At 37.7% G+C, this 27526-nt stretch overlaps 1 protein-coding gene across 8 annotated transcripts in view; it reads right to left on the bottom strand.

Annotated features, from left to right (window-relative positions):
- Nucleotides 1-27526, bottom strand: part of RHOT1 (ras homolog family member T1) — a 61265-nt gene that overhangs the window by 7098 nt on the left and 26641 nt on the right. For 3 of the 8 annotated variants that reach the window (XM_079799207.1, XM_079799210.1, XM_079799209.1), the window contains exons 9-20: nucleotides 23875-23973; nucleotides 23209-23317; nucleotides 22323-22443; nucleotides 19092-19176; nucleotides 18590-18735; nucleotides 17528-17628; nucleotides 14534-14664; nucleotides 12326-12409; nucleotides 10745-10864; nucleotides 9162-9364; nucleotides 8033-8128; nucleotides 6384-6506 (exon numbers count right to left, since the gene is read on the bottom strand). In XM_079799207.1, the coding sequence (XP_079655333.1) occupies nucleotides 6384-6506; nucleotides 8033-8128; nucleotides 9162-9364; nucleotides 10745-10864; nucleotides 12326-12409; nucleotides 14534-14664; nucleotides 17528-17628; nucleotides 18590-18735; nucleotides 19092-19176; nucleotides 22323-22443; nucleotides 23209-23317; nucleotides 23875-23973 (1418 nt within the window). The remainder of the gene's footprint in view (nucleotides 1-6383; nucleotides 6507-8032; nucleotides 8129-9161; nucleotides 9365-10744; nucleotides 10865-12325; nucleotides 12410-14533; nucleotides 14665-17527; nucleotides 17629-18589; nucleotides 18736-19091; nucleotides 19177-22322; nucleotides 22444-23208; nucleotides 23318-23874; nucleotides 23974-27526) is intronic. The other 5 variants (XM_079799208.1, XM_079799213.1, XM_079799211.1 and 2 more) reach the window with 3 other exon arrangements.

Below are 27526 nucleotides of genomic sequence, written 5' to 3'. Positions count from 1 at the left end.
TTCAAGTTAATACTTTGAAACAGCCTATACAATGGTCATGCATGTAACCTAAAGTTACTAGGGTTCATACGTATCATATATAGCTTTTTGCTATTTCAATTACCTAGCCCAAGTTAAAAACTGTATTGAGGTCACCAAAACTATAATTAAGTTTTGTTTTTAATAAGTCACATAAAAAAAAAATCCAAACCTCTCTGCTTTTATTTCTCTCAATGCTTCTTCCTGGTGAAGTATTTTTTAAATATTTCTAATAAAAATGCTTGTATTGTTAATAATAATTTAAATAATGACAATTTTCCTAATTGAATTAGTAGGCATGAATATTCTAATAAGATATTTCTCAAAATAGGTTAAAAAATCAAAATATAGTATGTATCCAATGAAGATGAAGTACAACACAAAAGTCATAAGAAAACTGTTAACTGAGCATGCCTAAATAGTAACACACTTTGGAAAAGGACATAGGTGTGCATCAATGAAAAAAAAAATGCTTTACCAAGCATTAGAATAAAAATTTAGATGATCATAGGTACATGGGAATATGCCATGGGAAACATAATATATAACTACTGATACTTAAAGATTAGATTAGGCAAACTCCACCTTGTGTGCCCTTTAATATACTAACCAAATGGCAAAAATATTTTAAATTATATGCAGTAGCAGCTTACTTCATGAGAATCTATAACATGATCTCCTGTATAATTTTAAACTATGATAAGTATCCAAATCCAAAGAAAAGCCTTGTAAGGACTTTCATACAAAGGAATATGGAAGTTTCATATAAAACTAAATGCAGGACAGACTTACTTTCATACAATATGCTACTATAACATAATATCCTAAGAATTCTTATAGCCCCAACAGAATCTCTACAATATTAAGATTTCTAGGAACCTATCCTCTTCATAAAGCAATCCTATGAAAAGGTAGTTCATTTTGGTATGACGAAAGTAAAATTATTTCTTAAAAAAGGGGGGGGGGGCTATTACATTAAATAAAATGATTTTAAATTATGTAAAAGAGGAAATTAGGTGATTACTAAAGCAATATGGGCAAATGAAGTAAGTCATTAACAAATGGCTTAAGTGTCATATACATCCAATTTTAAAAATATATTAAAAATAGGGCAAAAAATACAATGGCTATGACTGTCCATCATATCTTTGAGTCTCTGGAAATACTCAGTGTGAACTATCCTCTTGGTTGCTAAAGTAAAATGCTGCTACTGAGCTTAGGAAGTAACATGAGCCCTAGCAGGTTTGACTCAGTGAATAGAGTATTGGCCTGTGGACTGAAGGGTCCCTGGTTCGATTCCAGTCAAGGACACATGCCTGGATTTCGGGCTCAATCCCCAGTAGGGGGCGTGCAGGAGGAGGCAGCCCATCAATGATCCTCTCTCATCATTGATGTTTCTATCTCTTTCTCCCTCTCCCTTCCTCTCTAAAATCAATAAAAATATATATATTTTTAAAAAGAAGTAACATGAACAAATAATTTAGATGGCTGGTGCAAATAATAAAATGGAATAAAAGAAATCCTAAATCCAAAGTAAATATCAAAGAAAATCTCACCAAAATAATAAACTGTAAAATAAACCATTTTGGTTGAATTATAGGGTAGGATGAGTGGGTATACACAGAAAACTACCTGGGAAAAGGATTGAGAGGAGTTAAAAAATGACTAAATGGCACCGACAAACAAATGAAAATGAACACCTAAGGAAGGAACAAATTAAAGTTCAGAGCACTCTATAGTATAGTAACATCTTCATACAAAGTAGGAGTGTCTGAAGTCAGAAAAATAATAAACTAAAATCCTGGGTAGTTCAAACCAACAATCAAGCTCACCCCTACATAATCATTTTAATACTTAAAAAGGTATTTAAAAATAAAAATATAATCAAAAGATATTTTCCCCCAGTAACATGATTTACACTGATATGAAAGCATTACCAAAGATTAAACTAATCTGACCACATTAATCATGCTCCAAATGTATTTAAATCAAAATAATTCTAGTTATTCATAAATTATTCTATAGGAAAACATAAATTTATCCACATCTGAAGGGTGAGCCTGTAATTACCCAAGTTACATGTCAAACACATAGTTTAACACTTGTCTCAAATGTTGAAATCACTATACATTCAATTAAATTGGTAAAAAAAGAGGTTCCAGCACTTCCTTTTTTGGCATGAGACTACGTAACCAAAGTTTAAAGAAAAAAAATTTTGAACAACATAATATTTAGAAAGGTACTTAAAGGTAGGTCCATTATTTTCTTCATCTTCATATTTTGCCCCAGCTCACAGCAGATCCTCTCCAAAGCAGGTACTTAAATTAAGTATTTAAATAAATAAATCAAAAGGAGGGGTTTGAGATAAAGGGAGTATGTGGTCTCAAACATGCATTATCTCTGGAAGTTATTTCTAGTTCAGGGATAGAAATTTAAAAAACAAACAAACATATTTTATTGATTTTTTACAGAGAGGAAGGGAGAGTGATAGAGTTAGAAACATCGATGAGAGAGAAACATCGATCAGCTGCCTCTTGCACACCTCCTACTGGGGATGTGCCCGCAACCAAGGTACAAGCCCTTGACCGGAATCGAACCTGGGACCCTTCAGTCCGCAGGCCGATGCTCTATCCACTGAGCCAAACCGGTCAGGGCAGGGATCGAAATTTTTATATGCACAATAAAACTGTGCTAACTTGAGATCAACCTATATGTACCAATATTTGTCTATCAATTTCTTTGCAGAAATTTGATGAAACTTTTTGCTTAAATCAAAAATTTAAAACTGTTCTTTTCAGGTTCTAAATAAAAAACCTGGCATGGCAGAGTTATAAAACCAAAGACTTAAGAGTTAGTATTGAGTGAGAATCCCTACTAAATTACAGTGAAAAATTCTTAAATGACTTGTATTCAATGAATCATTATGTAACATTAAGATATACCTAGCCTGGCAAACCAATGGTGACCAACCACCAAAGGTGCCAAAACCTGAGAAATACTGGGATAAGGTGACTCCATTCTCACCCCATTGCCCGGCAACTTTTTCGATTTTTTTACGAGAAAGGAGTAAAATGGGGATGGGGAAGAAGGGTTAAAAGGCATTTTCATTTCTTAGGTGTACTTTGTTGTGTGTATACCTACATTTTTACAATTGTAAGTCCTATCTTAAGACTGAGGTTGCAAACTGGTGGCCTGTAAACAGGTTTTGTTTTTTCTGATTTGTACTTTTAAAATTTACTATTTAAATAACAGAAAATTTCACATAAAAACCCTGATTTCTAGTCTCATAGAATCAGAACACCTGGCAACACCAAGTCTGTGCAATAACAAAAGTCCAGAGCTGAGTTGTGGGGCCTCTTTTAGACAGGGCACTCACAGTCCCCACCTCTCTTAGTTCTTAAACTAGCCACCTTCATTCATTTACATTTTCTATCCAGATCCTGCAGGCATTTAATTTGGGCCTCCACTCCCACCAACTTGATTTGTATCCTTTTGTAAACTAGAAGAGACTTTAATATACAACTTTTAAATTTCCACTGTACTTCTGTGAAATAAATTATTGAAATACTACCAGGGATCAGGAAGGAGTTCTTTAAAGGTTTTCCTCCTCTTCTTTTCCATTCCTTCCATTCTTGATTATCAGATATCAGTGATGTATCTCAATATTACCATTAAATTATTTCTAGTTTATAAATAAATATGACAAAATGTACTGATTTCTGCTCGAGGATCACTATATAGAGTAATATACTATGAGCAAGTTTATCCAATAATGCACACCCAACCTATTTCATTTGGAAGCTGACTAAACTGATCTAAGAATAAAATTGTCATTAAGGTGCAGACAATAAATTAATCTGCAATTCTGGACAATCAAGGATTTCTAGAATAAATAAAATAGATGGTTTGTGATCAGCAATTACTAGGTGCCAAGGTGGTTCACCAAGAATAAAACACCAAAAAGATGTCACTTCCTATTTAGATAAAATCACCATGCTGGTAGATGAGAGGAATGTGGTAGAGAGTATATGTTTATTTTTAAAAAGCCCTCCATGAAATCTCTCATAAGATAAACTATAGACTGGATAATAAAATATTTTTAACTCCAAAAATAATCTTTCCCCAAGAATTCTGAACCCATGTCACTGAGAAGAGTCCTCTAGTGGAGTGCTATAGGGCTTGCATGCTTTTTTTTTTAGCTCTCTCTCCAATCTCTGGGTATTGGACATTATTTTTTATCAACAACTGGAAAGATAAAGAAGACATATCTACAAAATTTGCAAATAACACAATGTTGAGAGAGATATATAATGGGACAAATGACAAAATAATGTTTGAAATGACTGAGCTAGAACAAATGGATAAAAAAGAATATGACATTTAATAGAGATACATATGTATCTGCAATTAGATTCAAAGAGTCAACTAAAAATGGCAAATACACAATTAGAGAGGAGGGGACACTGCCTTAATAGCACGCCATATGGAAAAAAAAATCTGATTTCAATTAACCCCAAGATTAAAATGCATCAACAGTGGGATGGGGCTGCTAAAACCTTAACTCATGCAATAGACAGGTGCTGTCCTAACCATGGCACACAACTGACCACTGTTCTGGACTAGTCAGGTCACACCTGGAGCACTGGTCTCCATTCCAGTGGCACCTTTTAGGAGGTATTCTAAAAAACCTAAGGGGCTTTGAGATGAGGACAACCAGGAATGATGAAGTCACTAAACCATCTAATTTAAGAAAAGGCTGAAAGAAATGGGGATGTTCTACCTGGAGAAGAGAAAATTAGGGGAGACATGATGGTCGTCTTCAAATGTCTGAAGGATTGCTATGTTGAAGAGGGAGTAGAATAGTCGTATGTTGTTCTAAAGGGCAGAACTAAAACTAAAGGAAAGAAAGTTATAGGGAAATAATTTTAGTTAAAAATAAAATAAAATAAAAAGCAAAAAACCCTCTCCAATGAGGAAAGCCACCAGCAGACAAATAGCACTCTCTCCGGAAGACTTGCAGAAAGGCATCCTAATGGGAGGTTAGGTCAGAAGAATATTAGAATCCCTTCCAACTCTACCATGTCCAAATCAGAGCTCCTGAACGTTGTGGTTTGAACTAGCCTGCAGTTTCTCAGACAGGCGCCATGAGAGAATCTGCACCGCTACTTTAGGAGGTGCCATTCACAGGACAGAGGCAGAGCTTGACCACCAAATGGGTGTGGATCCCTTCAAACCAGGCACCTGAGATGGCTGCATTCTTATTCCAGAGCTGCTAGGGCTCAAAGCCTCCCCAAAGCTCATTTTGAAAGATTTCAAAGTCCGTTTCTGGCTCTCATAAGCTACAGTCTCCCTGTTTCATAGCCACACCTACTATATTGCTAGTAGACACAAACTATCCTGCTCATCTGGTACAGTCAGAGCCGAGCCCTCAGCGAGAGTCCAATGGTAAACAAAATAACTGACCCATTTCTCATCAAAGACTACTGAGCTTGATCATCTGTCTTAATCAAGGCCAGTTCCCAATGACATTTGAATGAGTTCAAAATCCTAATTCATCCTCAGACACATAAAAATTTAACATTAGATACAAATTAATATTACATAGGCTCTTAAATGCTCACAAAATGTAAACTAAATCTGAACAAAGGTAGCATGACCAGAATAAGAATATAACCTCCCAAGTTCATTGCTTTGAGGGAATGTATATATCCTACTTTTCTTTCATTTTTTCAAAGCATATTACTTTCTAGGCATATGTCATGTTTTGGACTCAATTATAAAGACCTCAAAAACTAGTACTATAAAGCTTTTTCTTTTCCATATTCCTTTGAATCCTTAAAGTTGGTTACTATCCTCATTTCCAAAAATGATGCTCTTTCAAATAAACATTCCAGGCACTTAAAATAGATAATTTGTTCAAATCCAAGATATTGTTCACATTGGTATGGGTTTAATAAATTGTATTATTTGAATGTATGCTAAATACATTATTAACACTTGGGATCAATGTGTCTTTTCCTTACTATGAATGTCCTAATCTATTTCTACAACTCTCAGCCAAAAGCTTTTAACTTCCTTATACATATTATCCTCTAATATGAAAGATACTTTAGCTTCCTTAATGAAAAAAAACCAAAAAACTAAAATTTTATAGTCCCCTAAATATATCTATGAATTTAGAGACATTACTAAGAATGATTCCAAATCTAAATACTGTCACCACGGTGAGAATTTTAATGGAAGTTAGCTGGGCATCAGTCAGCTCATTGTCTTTGTAAGTAAGTATCAGTGTAATAAATAGTTATCCACTATTTCCTTTTGTATTTTAACAGAATGCCTGGTACCCAGTAAATAAAGTTAAGAACCTGTTAAGAATTGCAGTGAAGATTTTGTTCTTTATAGATTGCAGCAAGTCTGAGTTGAGGAAGTTCTGACAGATGCAAAACGTACACCTGTTGCAGGTGCACATACAGCGTAACCGGGCATGGCTGCGAAAACACACAGAAGGACAGGAGTTGAGTTCTTACTTACAAATATGGCACACGTCAGGGTGTGCCAACTTAAAAAAAATTTAGGCATAAGCAACACTAAGGAAAAGGATAGTGTGGGGCATGCTAAAGTTGTGCAGAATTCCACGTATATAAAAAATATAGTAAACAGCTATAGCTCCCGCCTCCCTCCCTATAGAAAATCTAAGGACAAGGGAGATGGACTTATTATTACAGGAGTTTTAGTGGAATAAATATGCACAGCAATAGCTGGCACCCTCATCTAAATTAAAAAGAAAAACTGAGTAAGCCATAGCACCCACCAAACGGACAAAATTTACTAACATTTAAATAATCATTCCCTCCTCCTCCTCCTCTTCCCTCAGCATACACACATGCCTGAAAACCAGGAAGAAGAAGAGTGACAAATACACACAAAAATCAAAAGACGAGTATTTTCAAACCCTGAGGAGATATGAACATCATCTTTGAAATATCAAGCACCTTGATTCCCAAAGGAAATCAAAGAGCTTCATCTTGAACAAAATATAGGGTTAATTTCATCTGCTACTATGAAATTCTGGGTAAGGATATCAAAATCAACAATGATCCAACTGGTATTAGATATGAAATTTAGGGAGGCTTTCTGATTCCTTTCTGGTTGAGTGGAGTTGTACTAGTTGGTACAGGCACATGGGGCAACCCATTTCACCTCCGCCCTAACAACCGAAGTAGGGGGTCTCCAATGACTGCTCAGTGGTCAGAGCCATCAGACACACAAAGCCTGAATCACACTACCCTGAAGAGGTACTGGTGCAGAACCCCCACAGAAGAGCACCACCTGATGAATCAATGCCATCACTTCCTGTAACACATGAACATTTTTGAAAGGCTTCTCAGTCAAAGGACTGGCCCAATCTGAGTTGGCTTAGCTTGTGAGATCGGATGAGACCACAGGGCACAGTGGCATGGTTGTGAAGATTTAGCAGCATCCCAATAATGCCTAATTCCCAACATGAAGAAAAACAAGAATTAATTCAAAACTTGACTTGTGATGATGAACATATCACTGCTACTAAGTCACTGCCAGCTGTCATACTGGAATCCATCTTTTATTTTATAAACTGAGTCAGACTGTTCAACATACACCGGCTCCACCCACCAAAAAGGAAGGGTGCAAAGTATGCTTAGCAACAGGGAGATGCTTCATGAGAAGGAGTTTGGGATTAACCATATAAACAAGTGTCCAAGTATGTACATTTATCATACACACACACACATACACACAAAGTGCAGTAAAATATTAAAAGGTACAGATCAAAAAGGTGCAGTTATTTACAAGATAAAATAGTGCATTTACACAGTAAACAAAGGACACCATAATACACAGTTAGGCAGTAAGCCTGACCAAGCAGTGCGTTTCTGGATAATTACTAAATCTTAATTATGGCAAGAAAGGAGACTTGCTCATCTACAAGAAAATGTCAACAAAATCCCACAGAAGCCATAAAGAAAAAGTAACTTACAAAGCAGTTTTTAGAAAGACCCAGACTTTTCTCAAATTCTCTATTCTATCAGTGTTGCCCGTGTCTCGGGAGAGTCTGTCTCTGTAATGATCCTCTCTGTAGATACATATATGAGAGTTTTAAAGCAAAGGTAAAACATAAATAAGGCTGTGCTTATCTTATAGTAATAGAAATGACTTGTCTTCCAACATAAATAGAACTGCAAGGGTTTACTGCATTTTTTAGAAAGTATTAATTAGTTAATGGAATAGCAGTAAAGTTAACTCTGACTTGAAAATTCTGTAACAAATGAACAACTTTCTGAAAAAAATTCAGCTTATAGCAATGTTTGATTACTCTTTCATACTGTAGTTTTCATAAGAATAATAATTTAGAGAATAACATAATTATAAATAGAATAAACTATAAAGTCCCGAGAAACGCACTGCCTGAAAACTATCTTGTTACAAAACAGAATTTATACATAGTGCTCGAGGAGAATGCCATTAAGAACCATGCAATTTTAAGGCAGTTAGTAAACTATGAAGGTGACCACAGTTATGTGCTTGTGCATATGCATGTATAGATATACAATAAATGTACATAAATGTGGTATAACACAATGTAAAACATTTATATAGCAGGAATTCCAATTATAACTACTTTTTAGAGCACTTAAAAAAGACATCATATCCTGAACTCAAACATACCCATAATTTAATTTCATAAAAGATTTTAGTATCCCTCATACACTCAAGGTCAATTAATCAACAGAAAAATATAAAAATGAACTTTCTGTTCATATGGAAATACCTTACAAGCATAAAGCAACATGTGCCAACCCCACTTTATTACAGTAAGACTGTTGTTTTTTAATGCTGGGTGGGGAGCTTAGTTTTATTATACTACCCTATTAAGATAGTTACAGCATGCTCAAATATATTCAAATACTGTCAGCACTGTTCATATAAATTTATTATGGCACCCAAACCAAACTTGCATTTTCTCAAATTTGTACCTTCTCATTATAATCTTTCTGTTGCTGAACAACTTCTATGGACAAAGGTTCCATCCTCATGGCTAATAATGGCATCATGCAATGTCGTTATGAACCATGCAACATGAAAATGATGGCAGAGTAAGTACTTACGGGTACATGGCCATTGTTGTCAATTTAACAAAGATATCTTTACTGGGTGCCTCAGTGGTATTGCAAGTGAAGGCTTGTGGTGGAGGCATTTTGTGTTTCCTGCAGAAATCAGCAGGTGAAATACTATATTCTTGTTTAACTTCATGCAGGTCTGACTTTGCAGCTATGATTAAGCAAGGTATTCTGCTGTCCATAAAGTGTTGCTGTGGAATAAAAAAATGAAACAAAAATCTGATGACAAGTTCAAAAATTACTCTGTTTAATTAAATGTATACTAAAATTTTTCTCTGGATAGGCAAAGCAACAATAGTGGTCCAGGTCAGTCTCGTAATATGACCAGGGCCACTTTTCTAATGCTGGTAACAATATAAACCTGTAATGCTTCTTCAGATTAATCGAATTTGAAATTTTTTTAAATGAAAAAGACATATTTTGAAATAAAAAGAAATCCATATAAAGTCCTCTATCCTAAAGCACACTATTTTCTTTTTTCGTATTACCTTCAGTCCTTTAAAAAAAAAAATAATTTTTTTTTTATTGACTTCAAAGAGGAAGGGAGAGGGAGAGATAGAAACATGAATGATGAGAAAGAATCATTGATTGGCTGCCTCTTGCACGCCCCACACTGGGGATCAAGCCCGCAACCTGGGCGTGTGCCCTTGGCCGGAATTGAACCCAGGACCCTTCAGTCCGAAGGTCGACGCTCTATCCACTGAGCCAAACCGGCTAGGGCTACCTTCAGTCCTTAAGCACATGCATTTATATACTACATGTTTATATAGTGGCCGTCATGCTGGATATAAACATTTAAAAATATATAATACCGAATCTCCCATGTTTTCAGAATTCAAAACCATTGTTTTTAATGGCTGTTTAATAGACCACTGGGTTATTTTATCTTAATTTGGTAAAGTATCCTCTCCTATTCTTAGACATCTAAATTATTTCTAGTTTATTTTTTTATTATTAATTTCTTTATTGATTAAGGTATCACATATTTGTCCTCATCCCCCCCATTCCCATCCCACACCCCTCCCCATGCATACCCCCACTCCCCTGTTGACCTTAACCACTGGTTAGGCTCATATGCATGCACACAAGTCCTTTGGTTGATCTCTCCTCTTTACCCCCAATTTCTAGTTTTTTGCTATTAAAAATAATGCTAGAATTCCTTTGTACATATAGTTTTATGTACAAAAGAATTAAATCTTGTTAAAATCTCAAAGTGACTAATAACTTTTCAAGCCTCTGGTTTTCCCCCTTGCTGTTATTATTCATGATGGACCTGGCAATACACAATCCATGTGCATCCCTAACAGTCAAGAAGACCTTCCATTGATACAGGGGGTCTTAACCAGGATATGCACATCAGAGTCATGCATGGAAAAAAATGTTTTTAAATATACAGATGTCTGGTACCCTACCACCTCAGAACAAAACCAGAACCTTTAGGGACAGGACACAGATGTATATACTTTTTAAAAGCTCCACAAATGATTTTCTTGGTTAGAAAACACCACATTACAATTCCATTAAACTCCATATAAAGTTAAACTGAGTTATACACCAAAAGAGCAACAAACCTTAAAAATCCTGGCACAGTATTCAAAGGATTTGGGATTACTGACATCATATACGAGGCATACAACATCACAAATGATCTCAGCCTCAGTTAGAAATTCCGATTCTGAGATATCATGCAACTTGTAAAAAGAAAAAGATGAGAAACATAAATATCATAATATCAATGAATAATTAAAGTCATGATGTTTTACTATTTGTTTAACTTAACTTCCTAATTAAAAGATACTAGTTAAACATAAATTTTCAGACCATTTTTAGAAGTAGGAAGTGCGGATAAGTATCTTCTCATTTTGTAAATTAAACATGGTGATTAGGATTTACAAAAGCTAACATTTACTGAGTGACTAAAGTGTACTGGGCAGACCCTTTACCTGCATTCTCTACATTCTATAGATAAGACGACAGGCTATGAGATTAAGTCAACTGCTTAAAATAACACTTCTAACAAATCATTACACCAAAATTTCAACATAGATATGATTCAAAGTCTATTTTCATTCTACCATACTACCTTTTCTCCCCACCAATCAAAAACACAAAGCAAAGAACTTTTCACACTATGCTCCACTTGTTCTACTTTATTGCCTGCACTTTTTAAATGTTAACTATAAAACTTGTAAAGAAATATCTATGTTATGATAATAATCCAACAAAGTAAAATTCAGGACTGAGTTATAGAAGATAGTGCCTCTTTGTTGAGAAGAAAGGGAAGTGTAGAGTCAGAAGTGACTAAATATACTCCAAATAAAACACTATGATAACATGAACATTCAGACGTGAAAGATGCTAATTTACAAATAATACTGTAAGAATAAAAACAGGAAGATTAACAGTCAGCAATATTTACTGAGTACACAGGTAAAGAATAGGAGATAAATAAAGTTTAATAAGAAACTGGCAAAAAACTTTTATCATAGAGTAAAATTAAAGTGATCATTTGTCTGGCAGAACCTGTTAGCAGTTTCTAATATTAGCTAACTTAAGAAACTCAGGCTCAGAGAGAGTAAGCCACTTGCCTGAGGTAACACAGCTAATCAATGGTCAACCAGTGTTCAAAATGAAATCTGACTGGGTCAAAAGAGAACATATAATCTTTTTCTACTGCATTTCATAGTATCTTTTCAGTTATACCCTTCTTTCATTCATTTTTCTTAGGCTCACACATTTGTTAAATATACTCCTTCCCTGCTAAACAGATACAACTCAATTCTGATTATAGACACACTATCAAGCACCTGCACTAAGGTTTTCATATTAATTTCTACTTAACAGTAGAGGATTATATTTTAAAATAAAAGGGCAAGAAAAAGTAAAGAAGAGTTAATATTTTTACTTTCTTATTGTAGTATAACATACAATTAAACACACAAATAGATGAATTTTTACTTATAGCTATACCCTTGTAATCACCATACATATCAAGGGAATTAAAATTAATTCCAATGAATAAGCCAGGTGGGGAAAAAAAATCACATGAAAGTTCCACATACAGCCATTAAATTAAACCCAATTAGTTTCCAAAGAGTCTTTTAAAATATACGTAATAATTAATAATCTTTATATACCAGAAAACTTCTTACCAATAAGTATTTCTCTTGTCCATATACATAAACAGTGTTAATCGCATAGTAGGATTTATGATCATCACGAATTTTCTTCTGCCTCTGAAAACAACCAAAAATTTTAATATTTATAGTAAGATATTACAGCAACTAGTTGTCATCAATACATATACCTGTGGGTCTGTCAAATAAAAGGGCATTCTTCCCTGCACTATGTATTATTTTTCAGTACAAAGGAGGTATTGACTTTATGTTTCTTAGTTCTTAAGGTCTAAAACAAAAGATGCATTTGCTCAGCACTAAGTGAAGGCAGTGACTGAAAAGGCAGTAAACTACATTATTGAAACTGTATTCCAGAGCCGCCTGCTGGCACTTCTCATTATACTATAATTTTATCTGATATGAGACTCATCTGGAAATACGTCAATCTCCTTACTCAAAGCAGCAGTCAGAATGGGATTTCAGCATTCCATTCTAAGTCTTTATTGTATATTTACTTCATGCCAAGCACTGTTAGGACTTTCACAAGTATATTCATTTAATTCTCATCTAAACACTGGTTAAAAAAAAAAGAAAAATGATAGCCAACATAAAAAACCAAAGATAGAGTGGTGAACAATAATAAAATATACAGATGACATATCCTATATAATAATAGACAAATATGCAAATTGACCATACCTCCGACACACCCACAAGCCACGCCCACCATCCAATTAGAGCGAGTATGCAAATTAACCCAAACCAAGATGGCTACAGCCACAGAGAGCAAGGTTTCCTAGGTAACAGAGGAAGCCAAGCTTTCTGCCAGCCGTTGCAGGCCTAAGCCTCCACTCAAGCTACAAAGTTTCAATTATAGAAGGTAAACAAATTCAAACAAATGGCGGCAGAATGGAGCTTGAGAGAGCAGGCCAGGGTTGCCGCTGGCAACAGGGGAAGCAAAGCTTTCCACACACCCTGGCCGGGATCACCCGCTTAAGGCAACAAAGTTTCAATTATAACCCCAACACAAATGGCTTCAGGCCTCGGAGGGAGCCCCAGGCTTGGCTCTGCTCCAGGCTACAAAGTTTCAATTGTAGAAGGAAAATAAATTCCAGATACCAGGGCCTCCGCTTGCGTTGCCAGGGGGCGTGGCCCGCCTGCAAACCACCACAGGCCCCTCACTCAGGTCGCCCCACGCCCCAAGGGAACCCCACCCTGATCCGGGACACCCTTCAGGGCAAACCAGCTGGCCCCCACCCCTGTACCAGGCCTCTATCCTATCTAATAAAAGAGTACTATGCAGATTGATCATCACTGCAACACACAATATAGCTGCCCCCATGTGGTCAAAGATCCTGCCCCCATGTGGACACAAGATGGCCACCATAAGATGGCCAGCAGGAGAGGGCAGTTGGGAGGCACCCAGCCTGCAAGGGAGGGCAGTTGGAGGTGATCAATGCTGCAGGAGAGGGCAGTTAGGGGTAACCAGGCCAGCAGAGGAGGGAAGTTGGGGGCAAACAGGCTGGCAGCAGAGTGGTTAGGGGGTGATCAGGATGGCAGGCAGAAGTGGTTAGGGGCAATCAGGAAGGCAGGCAGGCAAGCAGTTGGGAGCCAGCAGTCCTGGATTGTGAGAGGGTAGTCGGACATCCCTTGAGGGGTCCCAGATTGGAGAGGGTACAGGCTGGGCTGAGGGACAACCCCCCTCCGTGCACGAATTTCGTGCACCGGGCCTCTAGTTATATAGAATTGTACACCTGAAACGTATATAATTGTATTAACCAATGTCACCCCAATAAATTCAATAAAAAAGAAAAAAAGCATATTAAAAATAAAGAAATAAACAAGCAAAGATAACTCTAGTTCAACAGAATTACTGTTACACTTTATTTTTTTAAAAAAATATATTTTATTGATTTTTTACAGAGAGGAAGGGAGAGGGATAGTTAGAAACATTGATGAGAGGGAAAAATCGATCAGCCGCCTCCTACACACCCTCCACTGGGGATGTGCCCGCAACCAAGACACATGCCCTTGACTGGAATCGAACCTGGGACCTTCAGTCCGCAGGCTGACACTCTATCCACTGAGCCAAACCAGTTAGGGCTATTGTTACACTTTAGATTATACTAATATACTATACATGGGTCACTGAGTTATATAATTACCTAAAAAGGTTAATAGCTATAAAAATTATGTAAACTCATGACTATAAAAATTTGTAGGATAAAATTGTATTTTTCTCACCATTAAGTTTCTTCCAAGAAGGGCCTGAAGAACTCCACTTTTCCCACAGTTTTTCATCCCAATGACATTACATCTGAACACATTTCTTTGAGTCTGTTTTTTCTGAAGGTCTATCTTTTTATCTCTTGTTACTAAAAATAAAAGAAAAACTAATTATGTACCACTTAGACTCACTGAATTTCATTTACCTTCTGCAAAAGAGGGTATTGCTACTTTTCCCTTATCAATAAATAAACATACTGTACAACAGTCAAGCTGTGTGTGAAATAAAGTACTAAATATGATACAGAAGGGCCTCACTTAGTGGAAAAGATGCATTTCTGAAAAGTTGGCTGTAAAGTGAACTTCTAGTAACGAAATGAAATTTATCCTATATAATGAAAGCCCAGCGACCAAATGGCAGAACGACCGAATGACCGGAACAACCGCAGCCCCCCGACCTGGCCAGCCCTGCCCCCGATCAGCCCCCATCGGGGCAGGCCGACTGGACCCCACCAGTGCACAAATTTGTGCATTGGGCCTCTAGTTTAATAATAAAATAATACATTTCATAAGGAAAATGATATCTTAAAAATGAATTAAAATGACAATAAATATAGCCAACATTATATCTCACCTATTTTTTTTCCTGTGATAAGTTATTGTCATAACGAGTTACAAGCTAAAAGATGCTCTCTGGAATATACACTCTCTTGGATCTATGAGTGGCAAAGGGATATGCACTCTGGGGTTAACTGGCCTTTCCAATGGAAATCTGTAAAGGAGGCAGGCCAGGAAGCAATGCTGTATCAGCAGAGAAATGGGGCATCTCTTTTTGAGGTAAAGAGACCTTAAGCTATAGCTAAAGATTCAATTGCAACAAAGCTCACCAGAGGCAAAAATGATAAAAAACACACATTAGTTATGGGTTAAATAAGTTATAGAATGTCCATATGATGATACATTATTTAGCATCAAAGATATATAAAAGTCGATTAGTGATATAGAAAGATGTCCACAGTATTTTTTTTAATTTAATAAATCTTTATTGTTCAGATTATTACAATTGTTCCTCATTTCCCCCCCTTAGCTCCCCTCCACCCGGTTCCCCCCCCCCCCCCCGCCCTCAGCCCTTACCTCCCCCCCACTGTCCTCATCCATAGGTGTATGGTTTTTGTCCAGTCTCTTTCCGCACCCCCACACCCCTTTCCCCCTGAGAATTTTCAGTCCACTCCCTTTCTATGCCCCTGATTCTATTATATTCACCAGTTTATTCTGTTCATCAGATTTTTAATTCACTTGATTTTTAGATTCACTTGTTGATAGATATGTATTTGTTGTTTATAATTTTTATCTTTATCTTTTTCTTCTTCCTCTTCTTAAAGAATACCTTTCAGCATTTCATATAATACTGGTTTGGTGGTGATGAACTCCTTTAGCTTTTTCTTATCTGTGAAGCTCTTTATCTGACCTTCAATTCTGAATGATAGCTTTGCTGGGTAGAGTAATCTTGGTTGTAGGTTCTTGCTATTCATCACTTTGAATATTTCTTGCCACTCCCATCTGGCCTGCATAGTTTCTGTTGAGAAATCAGCTGACAATCATATGGGTGCTCCCTTGTAGGTAATTAACTTTTCCTCTTGCTGCTTTTAATATTCTCTTTGTCTTTTGCTCTTGGCATTTTAATTATGATGTGTCTTGGTGTGGTCCTCTTTGGATTCCTTTTGTTTGGGGTTCTCTGCACTTCCTGGACTTGTAAGTCTATTTCTTTCACCAGGTGGGGAAGTTTTTGGTCATTATTTCTTCAAATAGGATTCCCAGATTCTATCCCAGAACTGGAGTTCAGCGTAGTGGGGAGCTTCCGTTTCCCAGCCACTAGAGAAAGCCAGTGGTGCACTCAGCAGTCAGTCCTCTCTTCGCGCACTCGTGCGCGTGCGCCTCTAGACCTCTGCCTTTCACGGCTCCCCTGAGTTTCTGCCTGACAGTCCAGATTCCCCCTGTATAAGCCTGGGTCCCCAGGGTCTCGCCCAGAACTGGGGTTCAGTGCAGTTGGAAATGGGGTTCAGCGCAGTCGGGAGCTTTTGTCTCCTTCCCGAAGGAGAAAGCCAGCCAGGCACTCAGCCGCCCACGCGCGTGTCTCCGTACCTCAGCCTTTTGCAGCTCCTCTGATTCTCCGTGTGCTTTCCTTTTTCCTTCTAGTTGTAGAATTTTCACTCAACCAGCTTTCCTGTGGTTCTGGATGATGTTAGTTTTGTTTTTTAGTTGTAGTTTTGAAATTGTTGTGCGAGGCAGCAGTTTAGGTGTTTACCTATGCCGCCATCTTGGTTTCTCTCCACAGTATTTTGTTGTATGAAAAAAACTTCATGCTGGCTAGCAATTAGTTCCTTACTCTTTGATGATGAACTAAAATACTGTTAATTGGTTAAGGACGTTAAAGGGCTCCATCAATTTAAGATTGGCTGTCTTCTTGTGCTGGGGCTTCCTGTAAGATACGGCATTCCCCCCTCACCCCCTCAATTGGGATATAAGAAACTCTTGATATATCAGTTCCCTAATGTGTTATTTTCATTCCTATGGGTTTTCTTTAAGTGGAGGACATTGCCTGGCAAGAATTATAAAATTTGTGAAAAATTTATGAATGTGGAAAATGGTTACAAAGCTGAGAGATGTACAATCAGTGCAATATCAGGTTCATGTGTTAATATGCATTGTTTTAATGCTCAAAGAAAATTAAAACACAGGACAAACTATATTTTTAATGCCGGTGGCTCCCCCTGATTTTCATCAGTGGAGTAGTCTCAGGGGTAAACTAGAAGTAAAACCTATGCTTTCTTTTTTGATAAACAATAAAATCAAGCATCTTAACTCAAAAGGAATGATCAAATCACAAGGAAAACAAATAAGAGTGTAGACATGGAAGACTAGCAAAGATATATTCATGTTCACTCTTTTTACATATGAAAGTGGAACCTTCAAAATGTTTCTAACTTTTTTTTACTAATTATATTTACTTACCTGTAATGGCTGAAGCTTGAGACTCTTGTTCAGTCAATATTGAATAGCCTAAGTAGCCCAAATACTCCAGGCACCGCTGTACATCTAAATAGGTCGTGAGCCTAAGAAATAGAAGAGTTTAAAATGTGAAAAGTTCCTCAATGAACATTTATAGAAAAAAAAATTCCAATAGCTCAAATAATTTTACCACCAGATGCAGATGAGTTTTGTCAGGCTGCTTTAATTTCCCATGCGCCCAACCATGGCTCTTTCTACACTTCATTCTTAAGACAGAGAAAGGAGGAGAATGCAAGATGTGGGGGGATTCCATATCTCACCTGCCCAGAGAGAGCAAGTCCTCATAGATGAGCAGTGAGCTGCTGGTAAATCTAGAGCAGGGATTTTTGAAAATAATTTGCTTCCCAAGTTACATAGTACTCTGCAAATACTGGCTAGTTGAGCACTTAATGATAATTAATCTGAAAAGGTTTGTGAACGGAGCAAAAATAACTAAAAGGTACAAGTCTTTTTGTGGGATAACACCACTCACACAACATCCTTACCTAATTACTTGAAATTAGGTAGTCTTTTTATGATTTGAAAAAAGAATAGATTCTGGTATTAAGAAAAGTTAGTCTCACCAAGATTAAAGTAATTATGTCCTCATATATGACCAGAGGATTTCCTTAGCACCTTAAATACAATGTCTACTAGGCTATACCCAGACTGTAGACAAACCCTCACTAAGAGTGCGTGACAAACAATGAAAACCCTTAAGTCTTCAGTGCCAAGTAAAATATGCTCTTCCCATATTCTAAAGGTGTAAAGAATTTTACAATAGCAATGATGTTACCAATTCTCTTAATAAAAAAAGGATTAAAATTTAGCTCACTTTTGATATAAGACTTATTACTGTTTCCATGTACATCATCCAAAAGCAAACAGATCCCTTCACTATCAATCCTGCTTATTATGATTGAAACACCTAGTAAGATCTGAAAAACTTACAAAATGATTAACATAATGCAACATAATTTTAAAGTAGTGATAATTCTAGAGCAAACAGGTGAGCTCTATACTCACGTCCACTGGGAAAGGAATCCCTGGTAGGTTATCCAGCCTCTTTCATTTGTACAAACTGTGTTATTCACATCTGGCCCCCAAGGTATGTAAGGGAAAACTTTAAACAAATCTTTAAGCTCATCAGGTGACAAAGCACAGTCTCTATCCTGAAGATACACAAGGAAGTATACATAATGTTTAGATATCTAAGAGAATAATTCCCAAACACGAAAGCCCCTCGTCTAGTAAAACTATGCTTCTAAAAACTAACATATGAAACGAAATTTTACATTTTATCAAGAAAATGTCTTACATGTTTATAAGAAAACGTATACAAGAGTCTATAAACTAGACTTTTTCATCTTGAGAAAACAATAAAAATAAGAGTATTTTTGCTAGTTTAACTTAAGAGAGTTTAAGCAATTTTTGGCTACGTGACATGAGTACCCCAAAGCTAAGGGAACAGAGTTAAATCACTCACTGAAAAACATTTTATCATGGAAAATTACAGCTAAGAGCTTACCAAATCATGTTTGTCAAAGGTGCTTTGGAGAAACAAATACGCATGATGATTTAATTCAGTAGTGCAATCAGGAGGTATTTTTAGCCTGTTGATGAAAAAATTTAAGAGTAAAACAAATCATTAATCAAATATTGAAATTTAACTTAAGAAATGAATATAAAACTGCAACAAGTCTTTTTGTGGGAAAACACCACTCACACAATATCCTTGCTGGAGACTAGAGTGGCCTGGCAAGCCTCAGGGTCAAAAAATAATGCTCATTCCGAGTTGACATGTAAAGTGTTCTTAAATATCTGAAGGGCAGGTTGAAATAAAAATTTTATAAATAATACTGGTTAAACCATTAACAGGTTTGTTCCTCCTCTATAAACAAATTGTGAGTCATAATTATGTCAACATGGTAATGAGTTGAAAATGATGTAAAGAGATGTTACTTCTGCCCGATTTGACCTTTTTGATTCACCCTAAATTTAGTTCAATAAACATTTATCAAATGCACTGAGCTAGGTACTAGGGACACAAAAACAAGACAGGCTTCTCCCCTCTAAGAAACCGCATCCAAGTGGGAGATGGACCACAGATAACTTTACTATTGCAACAGAATGGGACAAGTATGGGCAAGGTAAGGATGTTCGGGAAGCCCACGTGAATTGGAACGTCTCTGGCCTGGGGATGTGAAGGTGTCAGTGCTGCTGAGAGAAACTGTCAAATGAATTGAGACTTGAAGGATAAGAGGAATTAATTAGGTTGAGGGGAGAGGGAGGGAGAGAGTGGAAATACCATGGGTAGAAAATATGATTGGTGGACTATAAATATTTTCGTATTTATTTCTAGAATGAAGGCAGGGAGTGAGCATGAGCGGATCAGGAATGACCTCATGTACCATGTTAAGAAGCTTGGGCTTTATCCTGTCTTGAAGGGAAGTGCCAAGGTTACATCTGTATTTATATACCTATTCAATCTAGCAACAGTGTGAAGGACAGAGGCAGAGTTTAATAAGAAAGCTAGAAAAATTCAAGTGGTGACTCCAAGTGGCTATTTTGCAGAAAATTCAAGGCAGAGAAATAAAGACATTGAAAGAGATAATAGAGCCACAGAGCCATAAGAGATGGGAGTTTTCTCACTGTCATACTTAAGGAAGCAATAAGCTTGTAGAATTTATCTACCCACATAAAGGGTACAGAAAAGAAATCTTGACGAAAATGTCACGGACAAATTCATTCATTCATTCAATATTGGAAATTCACTGGAGCCAAAATTTAATTTAATAACTTTGACAAGAGAAGTTTCAAGTTAGAACTGATTAATGGACCAGGAATCCAACCAGAAAGAACTTTGCTTCCTTAATGATAGGGGAAGAAACAAATGGCAAAGTCCCTTTGAACCCTTACATACTAGTTCTGCATATTTTATTTTAGCATAGGGGTGCTATGCTAAAATAAAAAAGGACAACATGAAGATTACATGCTGCTGAAAAAGTAAAGAAGAAAGTCCAAAGCTTCAAAGGCCAGATCTTGGGAAGTCACTTCCCTGTTACAGGAGTGGCATCCTACAGCAAGGCAGTCTCCTGTTTTGGGGTGACACTGGGCTCATTTTTATTTATTTATCATTATTTTTAATCCTTGCCCAAGGACACGCTTAGAGAGAGGAAGAGCGGGAAGGAGAGAGAGAGAAACATTGATCAGTTGCCTTTCTATATATGCCCCAACTGGGGACCAAACTGCAACCCAGATATTTGCCCAGACCAGGAATCGAACTGGCAACCTTTTGGTGCATGGGATGATGCTCAACCGACTGAGCCACTCCAGATGGGCTGGGTCCATTTTTAAACAAACAGAATGTAAACACAGCACTATTTAAAGAAAAATAACCACAAATAGACTGCTTGTTTAGGAAAAAATGCTTATTTTTATCCTGAGCTAAGAACAGGCTATAAACCTTAAGAAGGAGAAAGGCTAAAAAAAAAAAAAAAAGTTAACTAATATACTTCTCACCTACTGACTTTAAAAACAGTTTGTCTAGCATCTTTTATCTTTTTTCTCGGTAGAATAAAATTTTAAAAATACTTGCAGCCTGGCTGGTGTGGCTCAGTGGTTGAGCGTCCACCTACGATCCAGGAAGGAGGTCACAGTTCGATTTCCGGTCAGGGCACATGCCTGGGTTGGGGGCTCATTCCCCAGTGTGTGGCGTGCAGGAGGCAGCCGGTCAATGATTCTCTCTCACCATTGGTGTTTATATATACATCCCCCTTTTCCTTCCTCTCTGAAATCAATCAAGATATGTTAAAAAAACAACAACACACCAATAAAAAAACACACACTTGTATTCTCCACGAGAAGAAAAGGAAAGTCTGAGCCATTCTATAAATCAGTGGCTCTCCACTGGGGATGATTTCACTCCTGATGGAACATTTGGTGACTTCTAGAGATGCTAGACATTTTCATTTGTTACACTTGGGGGAGGAGGTGTTACTGGCATCTAAGGATGTGCTAAAAATCTTATAATGCACTAGAGGCCCAGTGCATGATTGAATCATGCATGTGTAGGGTCCCCTACACGCTTTCGCTTTTCGCGGTGAAGCTGGGTGCCTGTCTGCTGGTGCACCAGGCCTTTCAGAAGCCTCCGGCTCGGCGGAGGCTTCTGAAAGACCTGGTGCCGGAGCAGACAGGCACCCAGCTCCGCCACTTTTGATGGTCCGTGGCCGCTGAGGGGAGCTACCCTGCTGTGGAGAGGCGCAGGGGGCGGGACTCCCGCCCCGTGCCTCTCAACGGCCGCTGAGGGGGGCTGCCGCGGACACCTGGCTACCCTGCCGTTGAGAGGTGCAGCTGGGTGTCCGCGGCAGGCCCCCTCAGCAGCCGAGGATCTGGCCGTTGAGAGGCACAGGGGGCGGGAGTCCCGCCCCCTGCGCCTCTCAGTGGCAGCGGATCCGTGCCTCTCAATGGCCGGATAGGCCACCCCGAGTCCCGCCCCCCAGCCTCCCGCCGCCCAATCGTGGGCGTAGCGGAGTGATGGTAATTTACTTGTTACTCTATTATTAGATAGGATTGGACAGACTCTACAGCAAAGAATCATTCAGACCAAAATGTCAATAGAGCCGAGGTTGAGAAACCTTGTTTCAAATCTCTCTATAAATCTAAATTATTCCTGAGTACCCCAAAGCCTACCTATGTGCTAAATAAAACTTTAAAATACTTGGCAAGTAAAATCAATTAGAAAGCCAAAGGTACATACAAGGGGAATAAATATTCAGGTGTCAAATCCAGGTCATCATCATAACCAAATCGCCGAAGCACAGTCCAAGTAGTTTCATGTCTCCCTCTCTGGATAAAAAGTGTGTGTAAAAAAAGAAAACCTGAAATAAAATGAATTCGTAAGCACAGCTGATGTGAAAAAGGGCACAGACTCACATGGGAGAAAAGCATGCAATACATAATGGCTAGCACTACATTCATTAACCTAGGCTTAATAGTTTTGCATACTGAAGGTCAAATCAAAACAAAATTCACAAGTGTCTCAATAAAAACAGAGCTGATTTCAGAATCACTTCATATATATATACCCAGGTCAGCAAGAGATGGCACCGGAAGAAAGGGCCAAAACATTTCCCAAGGAATACACTGACATTCACAAAGTTAGGTGATAAAAACAAAAGAAATTGTGTTATGGATCTTTGCGTTTTATAATGAAAAGTTCTGGTTTTCAATTTCATTTCTTATTTTACTGTGGTTCTATCACACATTCTACGGGGAACATTGTATACTTGGTAAATCTGACTGATAGGCAAAATGTCTTCCCTAAAAATAATTTCTACTTAAAGGATGCTTATGAATCAGAAGAACTTTAAGATAAATTTGTTTGTTCCAGAAATCTTTTTCCTTCAGGTGGACGTCAGCATTCCTGAGATCCCACCAACTTCCCTTCCTCTAATTTATGCTGACAGTGAAGATAACTATCCCCACCAAATTGCCCGTCTATTCCAACTCCTACATGTCCAAGTTAGATTTCAGATATATGAGTAAAACTAACATTTCCTTAAAGTATAAATAATGCTATAAAGACCTTATACCAAATTTTGAAATTATCGAGTTCAAAAAGGGAAAGAACACCATTCACTCACCTTTCAGTGTCAATCCACTATCAGCCACACCATCACTTATATGTTTTCTGACTACATTCTTGACATCTTCTAGAGCCTGAGGAGCTAATGGAGTGTTGAAACAAATTCTCTAGGGAAAAAAAACACAAAAAACAACAACAAAAAACCACAACAAAAATCAGCATTATATATACAATATATAAAAACATTAGTCTAAAAAGCAATATTAAATCAATGAGTTGTAACCGAAAAAAACAAATTATAAATTAGGATGGTTTCTGCCTTGTATTATTTATGTAAAATATGTCACTTAGAAGGAAAGAAACCTTCCCTACTCTCCCCATCACATTTCTAAAACACAAGGCTCTTTGTGAAGCTATGTTATACAAAACCAAGAAAGAAAAATAACTCAGAGTTCAGATTTCATCATCCTTAATACACATCCATTGTGTACCATGAAATAACGCTATCAAAGAGTATCCTTGATTCCTATGCAAAAGAGAGTTTTATACCATAAACAAAGACTTAAATAGCTTGATATGAAAGATACTTTTTACATGAAACAGACTCAAGTTTATCAACATATCACTGTTTAAGCTAATAAATTCTGATAGCTTTTCTCAGCCACCCCTCCCCTCAAACACACAAAAACAAGGCACACAAACACCAGAAAAAGAGGAAGGTTACCTGAAAGAAGTTGAGTTCAGCATCATTGAGAGTGCCGTCATTATCTTGATCAGATATTTTAAATATACGAGTAAGGGCTTTTATACAGGCTGGCTTCATCTAGAAGTCAATGAGAAAAGAAACAACTGTTTTAATTAAAATAGCTTGGATTTTTAAATATGATTTTCATAAGTAAGGCTAAGAATAATTCTGATTGTTCTCACCATCAAATACGTAACAGCAAATACAACCAGCGTGAAAAATGAACTAAAGCAAAGCCATTTATTTTTATACTCAAACCTTTTTAAGTAAATGAGGACCAATTTTTGGTATGATCAAACATCCCCCTCATGACCACAAATCCTCCAAGGATAGGCAAGAGAAGTACATCTTTAGAGAATATTCATTCTTCCAGTCATATCTATATACTAGAAAGCCTGGTGCACGAATTCGTGCACAGGTGGGGTCTGGCTGGCCCGGCCAAGGGGAGGAGCTGTGGGAGGTTGGCTGGCCGGCCCCGCCCCCTTTGGGGTGGAGGTGGGGGGGCTGATTGGGAGCAGGGCTGGCTAGGGGTAGGGGCCACGGGAGGTTGCCTCCCGTATTCGACTAGGATCAAACCTGCAATCTCTGTATGTGCCCTGACCAGGAATCCAGCTCACAACCCTTTGGGGTACCAACGATGCTCCAACCAACTGAGCCACCTGGCCAGGGGCAGGCTTAATTTTAATATGATCTTTTTGTTGATCCCAATCTGTGTTAAAGGTTGTTATCGTCTAAATAGAAGCTTCTGGTATAGCTTAGACTCAACGCTTGTTCTTGTGTAAAACAAGGGATAGTCTCCAAATTTGCAGATTTGACTTCAAGCAGATCCACCTATGAAATGAATAACAGATGGTGGTATTTTATTCAGGTGATTGGGGAAGTGGCAGGGGTGGGGGTGATTAGCAGAACTAATAATAGGCCTAAGTAAAAAGCAACTAAAGAATTGAGAACTAACAAAGGCGATTTAATGTACCAGCAGGCTAAGGGCTCAGAGGTAAATCTCTATAGTATGAGACTGCTTCCCAAATTTCCTTGATCATAAGATCAAATTTCCTGGCTGAATCATAATGTCATCTGTGTTTTTAACAAATATGTCTAGTGCTACAATCAAGCGAATTTGGGAAATTCTGGATTAAGAGTAAATTAGAAAGAAGCATTCCAATTAAGGAACAGTAAACCAGGATTAAGGAAAAGTAAATCAGGGTCAGATTAACGGATAACTCAGGTTAATTATTTATACCAGAGGTCAGCACTTTTTATGTAAAGGGCTACAAAGCAAATAACCAACAGGAAAAATCAAGAATGTCATGGAAGTACTTATATAGCAAGAGAGAATAAAATTTCCACAACATTTTTATTGATGAAATTCAAAATATAATAATAACAGTATAAATTTGCTATACAGGTCTACTAATGAGAAGAATGAAAATCTTCTAAAAGAGTTAACTTTTTACTAAGTTGGGGTTCAAAATTAGTGTTCCCTATCATAAAAATTGATTGCAATGTTTATCTGTTAATATTGATCTGTAAAATTTAAAAAAAATATATTTTATTGATTTTTTGCAGAGAGGAAGAGAGAGGGATAGAGAGTTAGAAACATTGATGAGAGAGAAACATCGGTCAGCTGCCTCCTGCACACTCTCTACTGGGGATGTGCCCGCAACCAAGGTACATGCCCTTGACTGGAATTGAACCTGGGACCCTTGAGTCCACAGGCCGATGCTCTATCCACTGAGCCAAACCGGTCAGGGCAAAATTTTACATATTTTATCTTTGAAATATGTCTTTTTGCACAGTTACATACTCCCAGTACTGATACATATCTGTACACATGTAATTTTTAAAAATATATATATTGTATTGATTTTTTACAAAGAGGGATAGAGAGTTAGAAACATTGATGAGAGAGAAACATCGATCAGTTGCCTCCTGCACACCTCCTACTGGGGATGTGCCTGCAACCAAGGTACATGCCCTTGACCGGAATTGAACCTGGGACCCTTCAGTCCATAGGCCGACGCTCTATCCACTGAGCCAAACCGGTTAGGACCGTACACATATAATTTTAATTGGGCACATTCATTGCTTGGAAAGTGTTTGTAGAATTATATTAGATTCTTTTCTTGATTTTCGCCTGCTAGCATGTCACTATACTGCAGCTTAGTGAGTCCTGATTGAAGACTGGGTGGAAGCTCCTCAACTGCAGAGTCAAATGAAGTATGAAATATGGAAATTTCTTTTGCGCTTACACTGAGGTAACCACCCCCCCTCAAAAAAATAATGCCAGAACTGTAGTTAGAGCTTAGAACATACAACTGCTTTTCTAACTAAAAATTGACTTTTTTCTTTTCTTGTTTTGGCATGATAGATAAAGCACTGATAACAAAATAAAACATCACAGTACAGTGATACATGTGGTACTGAAATACTGTCAAGTTATAACTGTGCCAGTGCAATTAGCAGTGTGCGAAGCAGCACTCAGCACTGAGAAGTGTGAGTACCACATACAAGCTCTGCTGCAACTACTCAACTCTGCCTTTGTGGCAGGAAAGCAGCCATAGACAAACATAGAGGAATGAGGATGGCTGTGCTGCAATAAAACATTATTTATGAATTATAAATTCTAAATGTCACATAATTTTCCCATATCACAAAATATTACTCCTTTAGATTTTTTTTCAGTCATTTAAAAATGCAGCCCTGGCCCTGGCCATTTGCTCAGTGGTTAGAGCATCAGCCTATGGACTGAAAGGGCACATACCTCTGTTGCAGGCTCAATCACCACCCAGGAAGGCAACCAATCAATGTGTCTCTCTCACACTGATGCTTTTCTCACTCTGTCTCTCCCCTTCCCTTCCACTCTCTCTAAAAACCAAAAAGAAAAAAGAGAGATAATACTAGTGAAAATGTAAAATGTATTTAGCTCATAGGTTATACAAAAAACAAGGGGCAGACCAAATGTGGCTCACTGGTTAAAGCTGCCAACCACTCACCTATACTATAAACTTTTCCTGAAAATATCTACAACTTTTTATTTCTTAAATACTCAACAGTAAAAAGACAAATAACTCAAGAAATAGCCAAAAGACTTAAACAGACATTTCTCCAAAGAAGATATACAAATGGCAAAATAACCACAAGAAAAGCTGAACATCATTACCCATCAGGGATATGCAAATCAAAACAATAGTGAGATACCACTCACATCCACTATGGCTATCCTATATGATAAAAGGCTAATATGCAAATAGACCGAACAGTGGAACGACCGGTTGCTATGACGCACACTGACCACCAGGGGGCAGACACTCAAAGGAGGAGCGCTGCTCAGCCAGAAGCCAGACTCACGGCTGGCTAATGCAGCGGCGGTGGCGGGGAGCGGGCCGAAACTGTCAGCTGGACATCCCCCAAGGGCTCCTGGACTGCAAGAGGGCACAGGCAAGGCTGAGGAACCTCCCCTCCACCCCCGAGTGCATGAATTTCATGCACCGGGCCTCTAGTAATAATATATAAAAAAAGTGGGTGGAGGGGAAGGAATAACAAGTGTTGGCAAAGAGGTGAAGAAACTGGAACCTTCATACAATTTAGTGGTTCCTCAATAAGTTAAACATAGAATTACCATGTGATCTAG

This window comes from Cnephaeus nilssonii (genome assembly GCF_951640355.1).
Source record: "Cnephaeus nilssonii genome assembly, chromosome: 19".
In the NCBI taxonomy this organism is placed as follows: Eukaryota; Metazoa; Chordata; class Mammalia; order Chiroptera; family Vespertilionidae; genus Cnephaeus; species Cnephaeus nilssonii.
The sequence above is the reverse complement of the archived record's forward strand: the minus strand, read 5'-3'. Positions and strand labels throughout refer to the sequence as shown.